At 43.8% G+C, this 21,035-nt stretch overlaps 1 protein-coding gene across 2 annotated transcripts in view; it reads right to left on the bottom strand.

Moving 5' to 3' along the window:
- WRN (WRN RecQ like helicase) overlaps positions 1 to 21,035 on the bottom strand; it is a 230,960-nt gene that overhangs the window by 13,536 nt on the left and 196,389 nt on the right. For both annotated transcript variants that reach the window (XM_040417879.1, XM_040417880.1), the window contains 4 exons: positions 8,656 to 8,787; positions 7,853 to 8,015; positions 5,251 to 5,492; positions 2,455 to 2,589 (listed from right to left, as the gene is read on the bottom strand). In XM_040417879.1, coding sequence (XP_040273813.1) covers positions 2,455 to 2,589; positions 5,251 to 5,492; positions 7,853 to 8,015; positions 8,656 to 8,787 — 672 coding nt within the window. The remainder of the gene's footprint in view (positions 1 to 2,454; positions 2,590 to 5,250; positions 5,493 to 7,852; positions 8,016 to 8,655; positions 8,788 to 21,035) is intronic.

The following is a 21,035-nucleotide window of genomic DNA, read 5'->3' as shown; positions in this document are numbered from 1 at the left end:
AAAATGTTTATTTTTCTTTTAAAGATGTATTTGTGTAATTTATTTTTTAAGAATTTTTATATGTTTTAATTCTATAAAGTTCTTTTTATCACAATATACTTAATCTACTGACATACCTCTGTATGCCAGTAAATGGTGCCTGTTTATAGAAATATATAAAATTTACATGAGCAGTCCTATCATCTCAACAAGGGCGTCCCTGAACCCCTATACAGTGTAACGATTACGCTGGGTTCACACCAGAGCGTTCTGAAAGGAGCGCTCTGTATGCGCGATTGTACGGGCGTTTACAAGCGCGCATACAGAGACAAGTGAACACACATTGTCGCGCGTTCCCGAAAGTCTATGTACGGGAACGCGCGACAAACGCCCAAAAAAAACGCTCATGTACTTGTTTGAGCGTCGGGCGTTTTACAGCGCGATCGTACGCGCTGTAAAACGCCCAGGTGAGAACCATTCCCATAGGGAGGCACTGGTTTCTCCTTGTTGAGCGTTTTACAGCGCGTAGGAACGCGCTGTAAAACGCTCAGGTCTGAACTGAGCCTTAGGCTTAATCGTGCCACTGACATGGTTCCTCCCATGCAATTACCCTGCACCACTGCTACAATGGAGAAGGCATGCAGGTAAACACTGAAGAGGATGTTTTAATCCGAGTGACGGGGAGATGCAGCAGCCGTCAGGGATCCGGAGCGACGCATGTGCTGGGGAGCAGGTAAGTATAATGTATACAAGGTGCCCGGGCATTGGAGTGGTCATTATGGGGGTTGGATAACCCCTTTAATGTACTATGACATCATGGTGTGGAAAAGGATTAGGCTACAGTGAAAAATGGCTCATTGCAGTATTTATTTTTAACGGCTAATAAATAACAGACGTTAAAAAAAAATAGCATATGTCCTATGTTTTCACAGCCCGACAGCCATCATACAATTGAAGGGGGTCTTTTTTAATGGTGATTTTTCAGAAATGCATCAGTGAATAAACCATGGTAAAAAAACTGACCATTTGGTTTTTTCATAGTTATGTGAAAATAGCCTAAAAGGCCAGATCCAGCTTAGGCTCCTTTCATACTTACACCTGCCGATCCAGCAGGCTGGATTCAGCATTGCTGGAGGCTGCCGAAATGCCGCCTGGCCCTAATGACTATAATGGTGTCTGGTAGTGATCTGGCCGCGATCCTGCAAATATGCAGAAAAAAACGGTTGGACAAATACCGTTGTGCGCAGTATTTTTTGTCTGGTCAATTCCCGGCATTCTATGCTGGAACAGCCTGCTGGCAGTGTGAAACAGGCCTTAGTGATTTTTTTTTATTTATTTTTGTTTTGGTATGAGGTATTGAAACAAGTTTAGGAAGATATAAATATGCACACAAAAAAATTTGACTTCAGCATTGCTTTTTCTGGAGCAAATTTGGTAATAAAAGCAGTAATATTTTGGTTGCTGGGATCAACACTAGCAATTTCAATAGAACAGAGTTAATGCATAGATGGGTGTACGCACTGTACAGACATGGAGAACTGTATGGGTGCTAGAGCTGGTAAAATTATACTCATAACTGCTCTATGGAAAATTGTCTGTGTCCCAAAACAACTGTCCAATTTTAGTATTCATCTTCCCAAGGTATACTTAACCCCTGGCTCCCCCAGTCTGATCACTGAAAAAGTCCCCTTTGGTCATGTCCTGGTATGCACGAGGACTATCAAAGTGTTAGCAGACAAGATAAGAGCTTCCTCGGACCCCGGGTGTGAAGCAGGAACATGCACTAAGAACCTGAGCTCTTAGTAACAGCTTAATACAGTAGCAAGGCAACTCATCGAAAAGGGATTATAAATGACTAGCTGATATGAACAATAATGATAATTTTTTTCTGGAACAATTTTTTTAGCGGTACTTGGTCTACAAATAGAATGTTTTACCTATTCCTGTGTATTCAGGGAAAAGGCTTGAAAATATCAGTGGCGCATAGAACATATGACCCAACAATTCTGCCGCTATCCCCAAGGCACTCCCTAATAAAATGGGTTTAGCATCACTTTGTTTTTATGTGTGAGGTGCGTTTATTTTCAAAAAGATCAGAAGCTAGAGCCAGTTGTCTAAGGCCTCATGCACACGACCGTTGTGTGTTTTGCGGTCCGCAAAACACGGATGGCGTACGTGTGCTTTCCACCATTTGCGGAACGGCACAGACAGCCATTGATATAACTCCCTATTCTTGTCCGCAAAACAGACAAGAATAGGGCAGGTTATATTTTTTTTTTGCGGACCACGGAACGGAGCAACAGATGCAGACAGCACACGGAGTGCTGTCCGCATCTTTTGCGGCCCCATTGAAGTGAATGGGTCTGCATCCAAGCCGCAAAAACTGGGGCTCGGATGCGGACCAAAACAACGGTCGTGTGCATGAGGCCTAATAGACAGAAATAGTGCATTGTAATGGTGCTTAATGTCAGTTACCTGAACCTGGGAGTCTGAGAATAATTCCTCAGTGTCTTCATCCAGCACCTGCTGATTCCATGAGGCAAGCTTGATCGGGGCCACAACAGATGTGCAATCTTTCTGTACACTCGATGTGATTTCTTTGGCTGGTTCCTGAATAAAATGTAAAGCATATAGAAGTAAATATTGTGAAAGTAATCACTGATTGAACTATATATTGCAGTGGAAAATGGTTCCACAATACTTCTCTTCATTCCCAGCATTCTTTTTAGTGAATGTGACTGTATAATCTAAAAGGGTTTTCCGGGACTTTTTTTTATTTTTATTGATGTCCTATCCTTAGGGCAGGGATCTGCATCAGATCTTGGGGGTGCTGGGTGTCGGACCTTTTTTTCAGCAGCAGTTCTCCACCGGAAATACAACGCTCCATCCACTGTGTAGTGGCCAGCGCTGCTCCTGTTCAAGTGAATGGAGGCAGTGCTGCAGTAACCAGCACTGCCCACTACACAGCTGATAGGCGGGGGTACCAGGTCCCTACTGATCTGATATGGATAACCTATTCTAAGGATAGGCTATCAATATAAAGTTTTTGGAAAACCACTTTAAAGAACATCTGCTCTTTTCTGCATTTTTAACCCCTTAACACATAATGCCCTACATATATGACATTAGAGTGCAGGGGATGTATGAAGCAAGCTCACTCCATACATGGCAGTTGCTGGCTGTATAGTACAGCAAGCAACTGCCTGCAGTCACCAAGACCAGCAATGATGCCTATCCTGGTCATTTAACCTCTCAGATGCTGCTGTCAATAAGGACTGTGGCATCTTGTGAATTAAGCAGATGGAACTTCCTCTGTCCTCCGATGGGGCTACAATCAGTTTTCATGACAGCCTGGGGAATTCTGAAGGTTCCAAGGCCTATCATGGCTATTTGTCTAAAAACCTGTGGCCAAGGCATGGCTTCATTGGCAGCCTGTCAGAATCCCACAGACTGCAATAGCATTCTATTGCAGTGGAGGAACCAAGCGGTCAGAAGATCGTATGTTCAAGTCACCTAAGGTGACTAAAAGTAACATAACAGGTTTCACTACGTCCGGAAATGTCCAAACTATTGAAATATCAAAATACTTTTCCACTGCGGTGAACACAATAATGGAAAAAAATTATCCACGATTCGCCATTTTTTTGGTCACCTTATCCCACCCATAAAATAGTCATACAAACCCCAAAATGTTAAACTTTACAGTTCGCCTCACAAAAAAGAACATACAGCTCTGTACATGGAAATATAAAAAAGCCTTTGGTGTCAAAAAATGGCAAAGAAATTAGTTATTTTCTAAAAAGGTTTCTGAAAACTATGCAAATTTGGTATCGCATTATGGCACAATAAGGACATCATTTTCAGCACACGGTGAACACCATAACATCAAAGCTCAAAAAAACGTGGGGCAAAACGGCAGTGGCCTGATATGTTACCAGCATCTATTGGCTGCTCATTTTATCTTGAAACAATAAAGTGCTGAAGATTTGATATTTGGTAAATGCCTTTGCTTTTCTCTATTATATAGATTGTTAAAGAGGAGTCTTTGGACATGTCTGTATTAGTAAATACGTGTGTCCCCTTAAGGCAATTCTGTGGCTTCATTTAACAGTACTTTGAGCAATTGTTTTGTTAAACCTCCTGTTTTGTTAAATTGATAAATGGGTACTTCACTGGGCAATAGGGTGTGTCCCATCACACACAAGGATTCCTATACCTTCTATGATCTACTGTATATATCTATATGTATATATCTATTATATAAAGTAATAACCAATAGAATGCAAAAAGGAAAACTTATTTGAGCCTTTAAAGCAAAAACTAGCTGGAACCCCTAAGGTAAAAAGAATTAAAGCGAAGACATTTTTTTTATAAATGAGGTCAAAGTCTCAGAAACAAAAGAGTTACCCTCCAACTTTTCTGTACTACACTTTACCGACGTCCGTTTAAAGCATATATTCATATAATTTACAACTTACATGCAGAATTAATATAAAATATTGAGCAAAATTGTAAATACAGATGGAAATTACAGAGGTTTTCTGGGAGCAGAATATTGATGATCTATCCTCAAGATAGGTCATCAATACCAGATTAGTAGTCCACCCGACACTGATCAGCTGTTTGAAGAGGCTGTAGAGCTCCAGTGAGTGCTGCGGCCTCCTCACAGCTATGCTTGGTATTGCAGCTCAGGTCATTTCACTTGAATGGGGCCAAGATGAAAATAGTCCATTTAACCAATGAATGTGACATGACTAGCCTAAGAGGAGGCTAGTAGATTTGAATTAAAGGAGTTTTCGAGGAGAAGAATATTGATGACCTATCATCAGGATAGGTCATTAATATCAGATCAGTGGTGGTCCGTCTTCAGGCACCCCTACCAATCCGTTGTTTAAAGAGACCATGGTACTCCGGTGTGCACAGTGGCCTCTTCAAACAGCGGATTGGTGGGGGTGCCTGAAGTCGGACCACCACTGATCTGATATTAATGACCTATCCTGATGATAGATCATCAATATTCTTCTCCTCAAACTCCTTTCATTCAAATCTACTTTTAGTATTTTTTGGCAGTCATTCAAATAGGTGGCTGAAGAGACTGGGCAAGTGCAGAAAACAAAATGTCTCTCCATTTCAACTTACAGAGTGGGATCCTGTCATGAGGACCCTCCGGAGATGTCCTATTCAGGCACGTGGAAAAGGGTTGCCATTATGAGACTAGCTCTTTAACATTTCAGAACTAATAGTTAACAGAACTAACAGAGACCATCTAACCTCTTTTTCAATCCAAAGATGACTCTTGTCCATAGTAGTTGTAGGCTGTGTGTGCTCTTGTTCCTGTGGCTTGTCCCTTGCTTGCAAAAGTAGACTTTGTGGTTGTTCCTTGGGGAGGCCAAGTGTTTTCTTCTTCAGCTCAACCTTATCCTCTTTTTCAAGCAGAGTGATCACCATTCTTACGAGGTAGATATCAATTTCAGGATCCAATAATGACCTTATAGCTTGAAAACTTGACAGATCTGTAAATATAACATTATTATAAAATCACATGTAGTAATACTGGGGGACATTTAGAAAAACTAGAGGAATGGAAAAAGCAACTGATCCGCCTTTTCAATTGCACTCACTTTGTTAAAGCTCCCCCTATGTGTTTATCTTGTATAACACAAAATTTTAATATTCACTTTGAGGAAAAACTGTGATACGCATTTTAAGATCTGGTGGTAAACGGAAATCTGTTTTACAGGACGTGCGCACCTTTAAAGATTGTCGGACATATCAAATTACATCAGTGGGGTGCATGGACAGGGACTTGCGTTGATTCCAAGAATGAATGGACCACTGAACAGAACACTCTGCCTCACGGAATCTATCACTATTCTCACAGAATCAACCACATAATTTAATGCCGAAATGCCGCATAATACAAGTGTATGGCCAGCCCCGAGGGTTCCGTTCTGGTGACCATACACTTGTATTATGACGGTATGCAAAAAGGAATGCCTCTAAATGCATTCCGTTTGGCAAGCCGGCATTGAATTACGATAAGGAATCCATTACGTAATTCACTTAAACCCCGAACCCGCCAAAAGGCAGGTTCGCTCAACTCTAATCATAACCTCCGCTGACAGATCGCTTTTACATTGTGGTATAACGTCATGACATCCACGTCACATGATTGCTGCCAACACAGCTCCAATGAAACAGAGGCCTCCCAAGCTCATAAGGCCTTCTTCACGGCATTCCCCTGAGAAAATGCATCTACCTTGAAAATAAGGGTTTGGCCTCCACCCTCTTCCCCCAAGCTTCCCAGCCAATTTCCAGATCCTATTGGTGATACTACCTTTGTTCAGTAGTATGCCTAACCTTACTCAGCTGCTACCCGTAAGAAAATCATCAGTACAGTGGTTAGTTTGCAGGTGCACAGAGCTCCGATATATTGCTTCCTTGTCCTTGTGTCCTGCACTTGTATTGGGGAAATCCACAATGCTTCTCCTGCACCCCTTTCACACTTCTGGAAGTCTTACGTTAGTTTATCTGTAATAACACTCAGGAGAAAACTGTTGGCAGAAATTCTGCTTTTTCTAACTCCTTGAGTCATCTGTCCACTTTTTTTCTTTTTAAATGCAAGGTACTGGCAAAGTCAAGCAGCCTATATGCATTTTTTTAAATATATGCTCTATATAACAATAAATCCTAATACACACTATTTTGTAATGACATTGTTACTTGAGACTTTGCCGCCACTACAGATCTTACAAACTTTTTAGGTTTGTGGATCACCCTCATGTTGTGTCTGGTAGGACACACATTGTTCAATACCATATGGCGTGTTTTTTTAGGGATTTTCTTTTTTTAGGGTTATCAATTTTGATATGTGGTACCCAGTGATATGTGCTACTTTTATAGTATTTTACTTATTTGCAAAAAAAAAAAAGATAAGTAGATTAAAACAGAGTAAACAAAAATAGTACTCCAACTAGTAGGCCAACAAAGAATATGAAAACCCCTTTAATGATACAGTAATCACACACAGTGAAGAGCTATGTAGTTCAGTACTTGTGCAAACAATTGACCGGCAGGGGTGCGGAAAGTTAGATACCTGCTATTCCTATATTAATGACCTAAGGTTAGGTCATCTATAAGACAGAAGGCTGGGCACAGGAGTTAAAATGACATTTATATTCCCCCTTTCTATGCAATCTAATGCTCCGTTACATTCACTGACCTGCGATCCCTGTGATAATAATTCATGTAGCAGCCGCCGGAAGTAGAAGCACTGTACGCGGTGAGCCGGCGGCTGCTACATGAATTATTATCACATGGATCGCAAGTCAGTGAATGTAACGGAGCATTAGATTGCATAGAAAGGGGGAATATAAATGTAATTTTAACTGCTAAGACTCCTATGCCCAGCCTTCTGTCTCCCAGAGAAGCACGGGAGGCAGAAGCATAGCGTCTGGCTGCACAGCCCGTCTTTTCTATTCGGAGACGGATGGCCCTTAGCAACGCTCTTTTGAAGAGTGCTGCTAAGGGCCATTTCAGACCCAGTTTTCTACCAAAAATAAACGTTTTGGCTAAATAAAGTCTATTGCAAAAATGTTACCTATCACTTGCCCTACACTTTAGCAAAAAAAATAAAAATATGACAGTTATCCTTTAAAAATCACAATTGCCCAATGAACAAGCGCTTGCTTGTTCATCGGGCAATCAGCAGCAGTTTTACTACGAACATTCGTTAGTGATCATCGGCTAAAAAAATCGGCAAGTGTAATACAGCCTTATGTCTTGGAAAACTCCCTTAATTTGTGTATAATTCTTTATGTGGTTTGTCTTTAAAAGTAATCAGTCTTTAAAAAAATATCAGAAATTGTCTGACCTGAGTTGATAGTTGGCCCTTTAATGACCTCTGTAATCGTCTTCTGTATAGCAGGTGTTAAGCCAGCTCGCTGTAAATCGAGGGGGTAACCAGCTTTCAGTGCCTGCCATAAATGCATGCCAACAGCTGTCAAGCTTATGCTTCTGGTATCAGCAATAGTTTGCTGGAAAAAAACCCAGAAAGAAAACAGTTATAAGATGTGCCTCATTCTTAATGATTTTAATTTGTAAGTCCACATTCATTGAATTTTGGCACACGACATTTAAAATTCTGACTGTTGTGTGTGGCAGTGTGTAGTCTCTGGGCTCCAGTAGTCAGAATTTGTAATGTCATGTGACATGTGAATATGTTTCCCACTGTTATTGAAAGATGAAGAGATGACTGCGGCACTCAACGTCTTCAATGTTACTTCAGAATTTATTCACCAAACAAGCAACGTTTCGACTCATACGAGTCTTTTTCAAGCTTTGTTTGACAAAGCTTGTGAAAGGCCAAGACAGGTGGTTAGAAAGTAGCTAGAAGCCAGATGGGGAGGTAGGGCTGTCTATCGGGATGTTAAAGTAGCCCAACATGAAAGTTGGTCATTTACAAATCAGGAAATGGGGAAGCCAGGCAGCAAAGTGATAGGGTAGCGAGACAACAGCCACTCTCGGGTAAAAAGGATGGAAGACTCAGAGGGTGTGGATGGCAAAAAAACTGGACTGAAGTAGTATTTGTCTATTATTCACACTGCAGTATGTGTACAGCCCTTTTTTTTAAAATAGTTGGGGGTTCTAGAGAGCTAATAAGACAGTCACACTTACCATTGACAAGCACTGTTCCTGAAACAGGGAGTAGGTGACACGAGGCGACTCTGGGAGGGCTATGCAGGCTGAGCCTTTGGATACAGCCACATTGGTTTGTAAATTTGTACCAGAAATGTTAAGCGAATCTGCCTGAAATGAAGAATGTATAAAGTGTATATGTATGTACAGTGCTCCCTCAAGACACAATGGCCTCAGGATACAATATTTTCAACATACAATGGTCTTTTTTGACCCAAGTTGAAACCAGACTCAACATACAATGTCTCAGACCCAGATCCAACCAATCAAGGCCACTTCTCTGGTAAAATATCTGTATTAGTTGCTAATTATCAGCTATTCCTGACTGTTATATGTAAGGACTTGCTTTATCTGTCTTAGTTATCTGCTTATTTTTCTTAAATCTTCATTATCTTGGACGACATTTTGGGGCTTTGGAACCGATTGCTCAAGTTACAATAGTTTCAACATACGATAGTCGTCCTGGAACCAATTAATATTGTAACTTGAGTGACCACTGTAATAATATATACAGTACAGACCAAAAGTTTGGACACACCTTCTAATTCAAAGAGTTTTCTTTATTTTCATGACTATGAAGGCATCAAAACTATGAATTAACACATGTGGAATTATATACATAACAAACAAGTGTGAAACAACTGAAAATATGTCATATTCTAGGTTCTTCAAAGTAGCCACCTTTTGCTTTGATTACTGCTTTGCACACTCTTGGCATTCTCTTGATGAGCTTCAAGAGGTAGTCCCTGAAATGGTCTTCCAACAGTCTTGAAGGAGTTCCCAGAGATGCTTAGCACTTGTTGGCCCTTTTGCTTTCACTCTGCAGTCCAGCTCACCCCAAACCATCTCGATTGGGTTCAGGTCCGGTGACTGTGGAGGCCAGGTCATCTGGCGCAGCACCCCATCACTCTCCTTCATGGTCAAATAGCCCTTACTTTCAAAGTTTTCCCAATTTTTCGGCTGACTGACTGACCTTCATTTCTTAAAGTAATGATGGCCACTCGTTTTTCTTTACTTAGCTGCTTTTTTCTTGCAATAATACAAATTCTAACAGTCTATTCAGTAGGACTATCAGCTGTGTATCCACCTGACTTCTCCTCAACGCCACTGATGGTCCCAACCCCATTTATAAGGCAAGAAATCCCACTTATTAAACCTGACAGGGCACACCTGTGAAGTGAAAACCATTTCAGGGGACTACCTCTTGAAGCTCATCAAGAGAATGCCAAGAGTGTGCAAAGCATTAATCAAAGCAAAAGGTGGCTACTTTGAAGAACCTAGAATATGACATATTTTCAGTTGTTTCACACTTGTTTGTTATGAATATAATTCCACATGTGTTAATTCATAGTTTTGATGCCTTCAGTGTGAATCTACAATTGTCATAGTCATGAAAATAAAGAAAACTCTTTGATTGAGAAGGTGTGTCCAAACTTTTGGTCTGTACTGTATATATATATATATATATATATATATATATATATATATATATATAGAGAGAGAGAGAGAGAGAGAGAGAGAGAGAGAATGGTTTTACATATTAGGGCACCTGGTCCTTAGAAGGTCTTAAAATTAGGTACATTCAAAATCAGATAAACAAACCTCAAAAGATTTTCAACAAAAATGAAGCCAAAATAGATAATTTGCTTGAAAAACTAAGCATGCCTCATAAATCAATAGCATTTCAATTGGACTGAGGTCTGGACTTTGACTGGGCCTTTGCAACACTTTTGGGGTCATTTATCAAACTGGTGTAAAGTAGAACTGGCTTAGTTGCCCATAGCAACCAATCAGATTCCACCTTTCATATTTGACAGCTCCTTTGGAAAATGAAAGGTGGAATCTGATTGGTTGCTATGGGCAACTAAACTAGTTCTACTTTACACCAGTTTGATAAATGACCGCATTTGATTTTTTTTCAGCCATTCTGTTGCCGGTATTATTGGGATCACTGTCCTGTTGCATGATCCAGTTTCAGACAAGCTTTAGCTGTTGAATAGATGGCCTCACATTTGACTCTAGAATACCTTGGTATATAGAAGAGTGCATGGTCAATTCAATGATTGCAAAGTGCCCAGGTCCCATGGCTGCAAAACAAACCCAAATCATCACACCCCTACACCACCATGCATGGTATGAGGTGAGGTGCTTGTGCTGATATGCTGTGTATGCACTGTACCCTATGGCCAAACATCACACTTTAGTTTCGTCTGTCCAAAGAACATTGGGGCAACTTTACTATCGAAAATGTAACGTTTTTTTTACGCATTTTTGTACCAAAAAACTGGCGTACGTGCTTTGAACCACATTTGCTAACTGTTTACACTGCTCCCAGACGAAGGTCCGCCAAAACGTGCATCGGGGCTGGCACCATCCCAGAGGAGACACATAATGCAGGGCTCCAGACAAAAAAAAAATATCAAGGAGCAATTGGCTCCTAACCTTAAAAAATTTAGTCGCCAAATTTAAAATACATATAATTACGGTATAATAATAAAAAAAAAACAACACACACGTCTTACCTAGGGTTGTCACGATACCAAAATTTTGACTTGATTTCGATACCATAAAAAAGTATTGCGATACTCGATACCACATGAAAAAAATAAAACACCAAAAAAGCCGCGTGCATTCCACATTTTATGGAACGTCAGCACCACCAATGATTCTGATTTATAATACTGGGGTTGGGGGGGGGGGTGCAGTGCCGCAGCATAGAGGCTGGGTGCCAGGTATGGGATGTGTCCGGCACCCGCAGCCTGCATTTGTATTAAGCATAAACTATATTCATTGGTGGCGCAGTGGCCATAGCCCCTCCCCTCCTCCTCCCTGCTATCAGCCCATTGGTGGCAGCGGCAGCAGCAGTACAGGGGGGAGGGACTGCCTCCTTCTCCCCTGTGTTGTCGAGAACATGGCACGCGCTGAGAGCAGCGCGTGCCATGTCAGTTTGTGAAAGCGGCAGAGCAGTGGCGGGTCTAGGCGCAAATGGCGACAAGACTACAAAGTCTTGTCGCCATTTAGCAATTCTAGGTCGCATTTGTGACCATTTTGGTCGCCATCTGGAGCCCTGTAATGGGTAAACTGACTTTTTTCATTGTATGTATGAGATACTTATATGCACTTGCACTTTAATATTATGTATAATGGGGATTGAGTCACCAGTTGTGTCTCCTGATGTGGATGTCGCCTTTTCCTGCACTTATTTATATATTGTGTCAATAAATTATATTTATATTTCATGCGGTCTGGTAATTTTTATTGGCATATAACGGTTTACACTGGTCTAAACTCTTCTCCATGCACCAAAAATTTGGTGCGTTTTTATAGTGGAACTAAGCCAATTTATAGGTGGAGTAAACTTAGACTAGACAGTTTTTTTGGTGCAGACACATTAGGGGACATTTATCAAACTGGTATAAAGGAAAATTGAAGAGCTCTGAAAAATGTAAGGTGGAATCTGATTGGTTGCTATGGGTAACTAAGCCAGTTTTCCTTTACACCCGTTTTAATAAATGTACCTCATTATTCTGGCACGTGGCAAAATTTCTGGTGCACTAGTGTAAAACTGGCGCAGGATTTAGGATACTCCAAAGACTGAGACAATGTAAAGTATGACACTAAGTAAGTCTACCCCATTGTTCCAGAAGTCTTGTGGTTTGTTTAGATGCAACTTAAGCCGAAGAGGCTTTCACCTGGCAAGACTTGCAAACAGGTCATACTTGTACAGTCTTCTTTTAGTTGTACTGTCATGAACTTGAACATTTAATAAGCTAACTGAGGTTCTGTAGAGTCTTATATGTATCTCTGCAATTTCTCTGAGCATTGTACAGTCAGACCTCAGAGTGAATTAGCTGGGACATCCCCTCCTGGGATGATAGTCAACTGTCTTGAATTTCCACTTAATCTTTCTCACCGATAATGTATACCAAAGCTTTCCTGAAAAAATTTAATAAAAGCTATTGATGAGAAAAGTGGCATTCTAACTCTTTCCAGATTGATGGGCAGCAAAGATGGGTTCTGTAAGATCATTGCTGATGTCATGCTTGAATGCTCCAGACCAGCTTTTCTACAGGTGGTCACACTCATTTGATTAGCAGCACATGGCTTCTACTTACCTTCTTTTTTTATGGAAGCATTAAGGATCTACTTGATTTTTACATACAGCTTCCGCATTTTGGTCTAGTTTTTGTTACAAAAAGACACGGTGTAATTTGTCATGTGTTGTTGTTCACGTGAGGTTGTAATTACCTAAATTTAAGACTCTTAAAACCACAAAAATCTAAGAAGATGGTGTAATCTACAGGCAGTGAGGTAGATTTATTAACACTGGTGTAAAGGAAATCAGATTCCACGTTTTATTTTTCAGACCTCCTTTGAAAAATGAAAGGTGGAATCCGATTGGTTGCTATGGGCAGCTAAGCCAGTTTTCCTTTACACCAGTTTTGCTAAATCTCCCCCAGTATGTTACAGCACAGTGGGAACTGAGCAGATCTATAATCTTAGAAGACAATATTCTGTATAACTTGCATTTTATTTATCAAGAGGGGTTGTCCAGGACTTTTATATTGATGGCCTATACACAGGATAGGCCATCAATATCTGATCGGTGAGAGTCAGACACCGGGCTGATCAGCTCTTCTGCAGCAGTTCCGCCACCATTCACTTCAATAGGAGCAGCGCAGCAGTAACCAGCTCTGACCACTACACAATGGATGAAGCTGTGTAGATCTAGCACCTAAGTTACTTCAGAACAGCTGTACAAGCAGAGGTGTGGTGTGTCAGACTCCTGCCAATGAGGTATTGATGGCTCATCCATCAATGTGGTAATCCTATTTGGTGATTGACAGCTAACACTGCATGACTAAGTATACAGAGATAGCCAGGGGTGCACCACCAATAAGGCCAGGTAAGGCAATCTGCTCAGGCAGCACCAGGTAGGGGCAACAGGGGGCAGCTGAAGGGCCATGGGCAGAAGGGAAGGGGTTAGGTTAAGAAATTGGCATTTGGGGGGGGAAGGCACAGTTTTAGTTTTTGTCTTAGGCAGCAGAAAGGCTAGGTGCACCCCTGGAGATAGCTGTCAGTAAGTAGGACAGCCCACATGACTCAAGAACAGAAAGAACAGGGAAGTTAAAAAATTAATTACAAGTTGAACAAAAAACTTTTTCAGCACTGTGCAAGAGATTTAGGCATGTATGAAAAAATGCTGAGAAATACAGGAGACACATATCCATCATGCAGTACCATCAGGGAGGCATCTGATGGACTCCAAATTTATTCTGCAGCAGGACAACAATCTTAAATATACAGCCAATGTCATTAAGGCCTCATGCACACGACCGTATTTTTTTGCGGTCCGCAAAACGGGGTTCCGTTTTCCCGTGATCCGTGACCGTTTTTTCGTCCGTGGGTCTTCCTTGATTTTTGGAGGATCCACGGACATGAAAAAAAAGTCGTTTTGGTGTCCGCCTGGCCGTGCGGAGCCAAACGGATCCGTCCTGAATTACAATGCAAGTCAATGGGGACGGATCCGTTTGACGTTGACACAATATGGTGCCATTTCAAACGGATCCGTCCCCATTGACTTTCAATGTAAAGTCTGGAGTCCCTTTTATACCATCAGATCGGAGTTTTCTCCAATCCGATGGTATATTTTAACTTGAAGCGTCCCCATCACCATGGGAACGCCTCTATGTTAGAATATACTGTCGGATATGAGTGAGATCGTGAAACCTCATTTCCGACAGTATATTCTAACACAGAGGCGTTCCCATGGTGATGGGGACGCTTCTAGTTAGAATATACTACAAACTGTGTACATGACTGCCCCCTGCTGCCTAGCAGCATCCGATCTCTTACAGGGGGCCGTGATCAGCACAATTAACCCCTTAGGTGCCGCACCTGAAGGGGTTAATTGTACTATCATATCCCCCTGTAAGAGATCAGGGCTGCCAGGCGGCAGACCCCCCCCTCCCCAGTTTGAATATCATTGGTGGCCAGTGCGGCCCCCCCCCCCCTCCCTCTATTGTAATAATTCGTTGGTGGCACAGTGTGCCCCCCCCCCCCCCTTCCTCCCTCTATTGTAATAAATCGTTGGTGGCACAGTGTGCGCCCCCCATTGGCCCCCCCTCCCTCTATAGCATTAACAACATTGGTGGCTAGTGTGCGGCCTCCCATCTTCCCCCCCCCCCCCGATCATTGGTGGCAGCGGGTTACTAGCAATAGTACAATAGTAAAGATTCATACTTACCTGGGAGCTGCGGGGTTCGTGTCCGGCCGGGAGCTCCTCCTACTAGTAAGTGACAGTTCATTTAGCAATGCGCCGCACAGACCTGTCACTTACCAGTAGGTGGAGCTCCCGGCCGGACACGAACATCGCAGCAGCAGCCTGGAGCAGGTAAGTATGAATCTTCTACTGTTGCTAAGTAACCATGGCAACCAGGACTGTAGGAGCGTCCCGGTTGCCATGGTTACCGATCGGAGCCCCAGCGATTAAACTGGGACTCCGATCGGAACTCCGCTGCCACCAATGATGGGGGGAGAGAGATGGGAGGCCGCACACTGGCCACCAATGTTGTTAATGCTATAGAGGGAGGGGGGGCCGATGGGGGGCGCACACTGTGCCACCAACGAATTATTACAATAGCGGGAGGGGGGGGGGGGGGGCACACTGTGCCACCAACGAATTATTACAATAGCGGGAGGGAGGGGGGGGGGCGCACACTGTGCCACCAACGAATTATTACAATAGAGGGAGGGGGGGGGGCCGCACTGGCCACCAATGATATTCAAACTGGGGAGGGGGGGGGGGGGGGGGGGAGGGTCTGCCCCCTGCTGCCTGGCAGCCCTGATCTCTTACAGGGGGCCGTGATCAGCACAATTAACCCCTTCAGGTGCCGCACCTGAAGGGGTTAATTGTGCTGATCACGGCCCCCTGTAAGAGATCGGGTGCTGCCAGGCAGCAGGGGGCAGTCTTGTACACAGTTTGTAGTGTATTCTAACTAGAAGCGTCCCCATCACCATGGGAACGCTTCTGTGTTAGAATATACTGTCGGTTCTGAGTTTTCACGAAGTGAAAACTCAGCTTTGAAAAAGCTTTTATGCAGACGGATCTTCGGATCCGTCTGTATAAAAACTAACCTACGGCCACGGATCACGGACACGGATGCCAATCTTGTGTGCATCCATGTTCTTTCACGGACCCATTGACTTGAATGGGTCCGTGAACCGTTGGCCGTGAAAAAAATAGGACAGGTCATATTTTTTTCACGGCCAGGAAACACGGCTCACGGATGCGGCTGCCAAACGGTGCATTTTCCGTTTTTTCCACGGACCCATTGAAAGTCAATGGGTCCGCGAAAAAAAAAGGAAAACGGCACAGCGGCCACGGGTGCACACAACGGTCGTGTGCATGAGGCCTAAGAGTGTAAGGGCTCATGCACACGGCCATAGCCGTTTTTGTGGTCCGCAAAACACGGATACCAACTGTGTGCGTTCCACATTTTGCGGAACAAAACGTTCGGCCCATAATAGAAACGTCCTATTCTTGTCCGTAATACAGATAAGAATAGGACATGCTCTATTTTTTTTTCGGTGCCGCAGAAGAGACTTACGGATGCGGACAGCACACTGTGGATTTTCCACATCTTTTGCAAAAATTGTGGATCTGATGCTGACTAAAACAATGGTCGTGTGCATGAGCCCTAAAGGAGAAGGAGTCTGAAAGTGATGACATGGCCCCCTAAGAGCCCTAATCTCAACATCATAGAGTCTGTCTTTTGCTAATTGATAAAAAATTAACTTTTGCACAGTATCGTATATGAATCTGCTCAGCTCTTCCAGCTCTATGATGCCTGCAAGATGGCACTGCATTTTCATGGTGACAGGTCCCCTTTAACCACCTCCGGACCGCCTAACGCAGATTCGCGTTCCGGAGGTGGCAGCGCTGCGCACAATCCCGCATATACGCGTCATCTCGCGAGACGCGAGATTTCGCTCAAAGCCGGCCCGCGCATGCGCATCGCGGGCCGGCAAAATTTAAAGAACAAGTTCGTCACCAGCCTGCCAGCAACGATCATTGGCTGGCAGGCTGGCGATTTTCAAAAAATCCAATCACAAGTCATATAACAGATCATATTAGGAAATATGATCTGTTATATGGCTTGTCTGCTGCTCTGCTGGTCCTTTTCGTCGGTTGGATCCAGCAGAGGAGCAGACTGAACTGTGAGTACACCAAACACTACACCTTAGCCCCAGATCACCCCCCTGCACCCCAATTAACCCTTTGATCACCCCTTTGATCGCCCCTGTCAATCACTAGTGAAAGGAAAAAAAGTGATCAGTGTAAACTGTCACTTTTTTTTCCCACTAGTATTGGCTGTTAGGTTTTAGGGATAGTTTAGGCCCCTTGGTTAGGTAGTTTAGCGTGAGTTAGCGCCCAGCCCACCGCAGTCACTTATTCGCTGTTTAGCGTATCGCTAATCAGCATTTGTACTTTTATAGTATCTGTAAGTGATCAAAACTGATCACGGTCAGATCTATAATAGTATTAGTGTCACCTTAGCTCGCCCTCCACCCAAAACGCAGTGTTTGCCCGATCAGGCCTGATCGGTCGCCCACACGTGCATTTACCCACGCCCGCCCCACCGCAGTGACAAAAAATATATATTTTTTTTGATCACTGCACATTCATTTTACACGCACTGCGGCGATAAAAAAATCCGTTTTGATATTTTTTATCAACCGCAGCGGCCTCCGGTACTTCGCTAGCCTCCCCTTTGTAAGACAGGTTTGCTTTTTTTCTTGGGTAGTCTCAGGGAATACCCCTAAATTTAGTAGTCCAAAATGTCAAACGGGGTATTCTTCTGAAGAGGCCTACAGGATTCTGACCCAGTCGGATGAGGAGCGGGAACCCTCATCTGACGAATCTAGCGGGTCAGAATATGAACCTGTGGAAAGCAGTGGCTCTCTGACCCAAAGTTCGGACGAGGAGGTGGAGGTCCCTGATAGCACCAGGCGTACCAGGCCCCGTGTCGCTAGACCACAGGTTATGCAGGATCCGCTTCAAGAGCAGCAGAGTGGGGCTGTCGCTGCCGGATCACGTGGTGAGGCATACACCAGCAGCGCAGCCCTCCCTGGACCTAGTACCAGCACTGCCGTACAACATGGTGACGTGGCGAGCACCAGAAGGGCAGTTGAAGCTGGTACGGTGGCACGTGCAGTAGTTACCCCGTTGCAGCCACCGCACAGACAGGCCCGTAGAGCCCCTAGAATCCCTGAGGTGCTGGCAAACCCTGATTGGCAGTCACCAACTTCAGCCGCACCATTAGTTCCCCCTTTCACCGCCCAGTCTGGAGTTCGGGTTGAGACGGCTCAAATCGGTTCGGCCCTGGGATTTTTTGAGCTGTTCTTGACTGCGGAGCTCTTGGACTTAGTCGTGGCAGAGACAAACCGGTATGCCACACAATTTATATCCGCCAACCCGGGAAGCTTTTATGCCCAGCCTTTCCGGTGGAAACCAGTCCAAGTTTCCGAACTTAAAATTTTTTTGGGCCTTCTCCTCAACATGGGTCTAACTAAAAAGCATGAATTGCGGTCATATTGGTCCACGAACCCGATTCATCACATGCCCATGTTCTCTGCTGCTATGTCCAGGGCACGATTTGAGGCCATCCTCCGTTTCCTGCATTTTAGCGACAACACCACCTCCTGTCCCAGAGGCCACCCAGCTTTTGACCGGCTCCACAGAATTCAGCCCCTCATAGACCATTTCAACCAGAAATTTGCAGATTTGTATACCCCCGAGCAAAACATCTGCGTAGACGAGTCCCTAATACATTTTACCGGGCGCCTTGGCTTCAAACAATACATCCCAAGCAAGCGTGCCCGGTATGGGGTCAAATTGTGTAAGCTCTGTGAAAGGGCCACAGGCTATACCCACAAATTTCGGATCTATGAGGGAAAAGATCAGACCCTGGAGCCGGTCGGTTGCCCTGACTACCTGGGGAGCAGTGGGAAGACAGTCTGGGACTTGGTGTCACCCTTATTCGGCAAGGGGTACCATCTTTATGTGGACAATTTCTACACAAGTGTGGCCCTCTTTAGGCATTTGTTTCTAGAAAGGATTTGCGCCTGTGGCACCGCGTGAACTAGTCGCGTGGGCTTCCCCCAACGGCTTGTAACCACCCGTCTTGCAAGGGGGGAGAGGGCTGCCTTGTGTAACGAAGAACTGCTCGCGGTGAAATGGAGAGACAAGCGTGACGTTTACATGCTCTCCTCCATTCACGCAGACACGACAATCCAAATTGAGCGAGCAACCCGTGTCATTGAAAAGCCCCTCTGTGTCCACGACTATAATGCGCTCATGGGAGGGGTGGACTTCAATGACCAGATGTTGTCTCCGTATTTAGTTTCCCGCAGAACCAGACGCTGGTATAAGAAGGTGTCTGTATATTTAATTCAATTGGCGCTGTATAATAGTTTTGTTCTCTACAGTAAGGCTGGGAGAACACGATCCTTCCTCAAATTCCAGGAAGAGATCATCGAGAACCTCCTGTATCCAGGAGGTTCCGTGGCCCCATCCACCAGTGTAGTTAGCCGTCTACACGAGCGACATTTCCCCAGTGTCGTTCCTGGTACCTCAACCCAACCGTCACCCCGAAAAAGATGTCGTGTCTGTAGCAGGAGTGGAATAAGGCGTGACACCCGCTATTTCTGTCCTGACTGTCCTGACCACCCTGCCCTATGCTTTGGTGAGTGTTTCCGGAAGTACCAAACACAGGTACACCTAGAATAGGGATTGCATCTCACAGGACAGGCACACAGGGCTATTAGGGCCCTTTTACTCACAGCTGCTGCAAACCTCTCCTTTCACCTGGGATAAAGTGCATAACGTACTTCGCCACATCTTTGGGCGATTTACGCTTTGCACATTGTCCCATGGGGAAGGAGAGGTTTGTTCTATAAAAGGTAAAAAAAAACTAAACAAAAAAAAAAATACCGGTAAGTAAAAAAGTTAACGTTCAGTTAAAAAAGTTAAAAAAAGTTTAATATGTTCTGTTGAAAAGTTAATAAATTTATTGCGTTGCGGCCTGGTTTTTTCTTTTTTGTTTTTTTTACCTTCCAGGTGAACCAACCGATCGACTAGCTGCAGCACTGATGTGCATTCGGACAGAAGCATTGCGCTGCTGTCAGATTACACGCAAGTCGGTGTATGCAGCGCTGTAAGACGTGATTTTTCCTCTGCAGTAAAAGATACGTTTGCCGAGGCATATGAGCTGAGGAGGTGGCGGTGTTCATATACTTTGGCAAACACTTTGTATATATAAAAAAAAAAATCCCGGCAATGATTTATTCATCCACATCGATTGATGTGAATGGAGAAATCTGGTTTGCCAGGGCATACGAGCTAAGTGGGTATGGATGTTGGGCGGAGCTCCTATGTCCTGGCAGACGCCTTTCCCCTCCTTTTTCTTTTTTTGGCAGAGATTTTTTCATCCACTTTGATCGATGCGAATGAAGAAATCTGTGCCGTTCATTTTTTTCTTTCAGCCCAGAGGCTGAACGGAAAAAAAAAATCTCATTACCTGTATGCTCAATATAAGGAGAATAGCAGAAACTCCTAATGCTGGGCATACATGTAATGATTGCGGAGACCCTCAAATGCCAGGGCAGTACAAAAACCCCACAAATAACACAATTTTGGAAAGAAGACACCCCAAGGTATTCGCTGAGGGGCATATTGAGTCCATGAAAGATTGAATTTTTTTTTCTATGAACTCGCCATGCCCCTCATTGAATACCTTGGGGTGTCTTCTTTCCAAAATGGGGTCACATGTGGGGTATTTATACTGCCCTGGCATTTTAGGGGCCCCAAAGCGTGAGAAGAAGTCTGGTATCCAAATGTCTAAGAATGCCCTCCTAAAAGGAATTTGGGCACCTTTGCCCACCTAGGCTGCAAAAAAGTGTCACACATGTGGTATCTCCGTATTCAGGAGAAGTTGGGGAATGTGTTTTGGGGTGTCATTTTACATATACCCATGCTGGGTGAGATAAATATCTTGGTCAAATGCCAACTTTGTATAAAAAAGAAATGGGAAAAGTTGTCTTTTGCCAAGATATTTCTCTCACCCAGCATGGGTATATGTAAAATGACACCACAAAACACATTCCCCAACTTCTCCTGAATACGGAGATACCACATGTGTGACACTTTTTTGCAGCCTAGGTGGGCAAAGGGGCCCCCATTCCAAAGAGCACCTTTCGGATTTCACAGGTCATTTACCTACTTACCACACATTAGGGCCCCTGGAAAATGCCAGGGCAGTATAACTACCCCACAAGTGACCCCATTTTGCAAAGAA

Source organism: Bufo bufo, chromosome 2, assembly GCF_905171765.1.
Source record: "Bufo bufo chromosome 2, aBufBuf1.1, whole genome shotgun sequence".
In the NCBI taxonomy this organism is placed as follows: Eukaryota; Metazoa; Chordata; class Amphibia; order Anura; family Bufonidae; genus Bufo; species Bufo bufo.
Note: the sequence above shows the minus strand (reverse complement) of the source record. Positions and strands in the feature narration are given on the sequence as shown.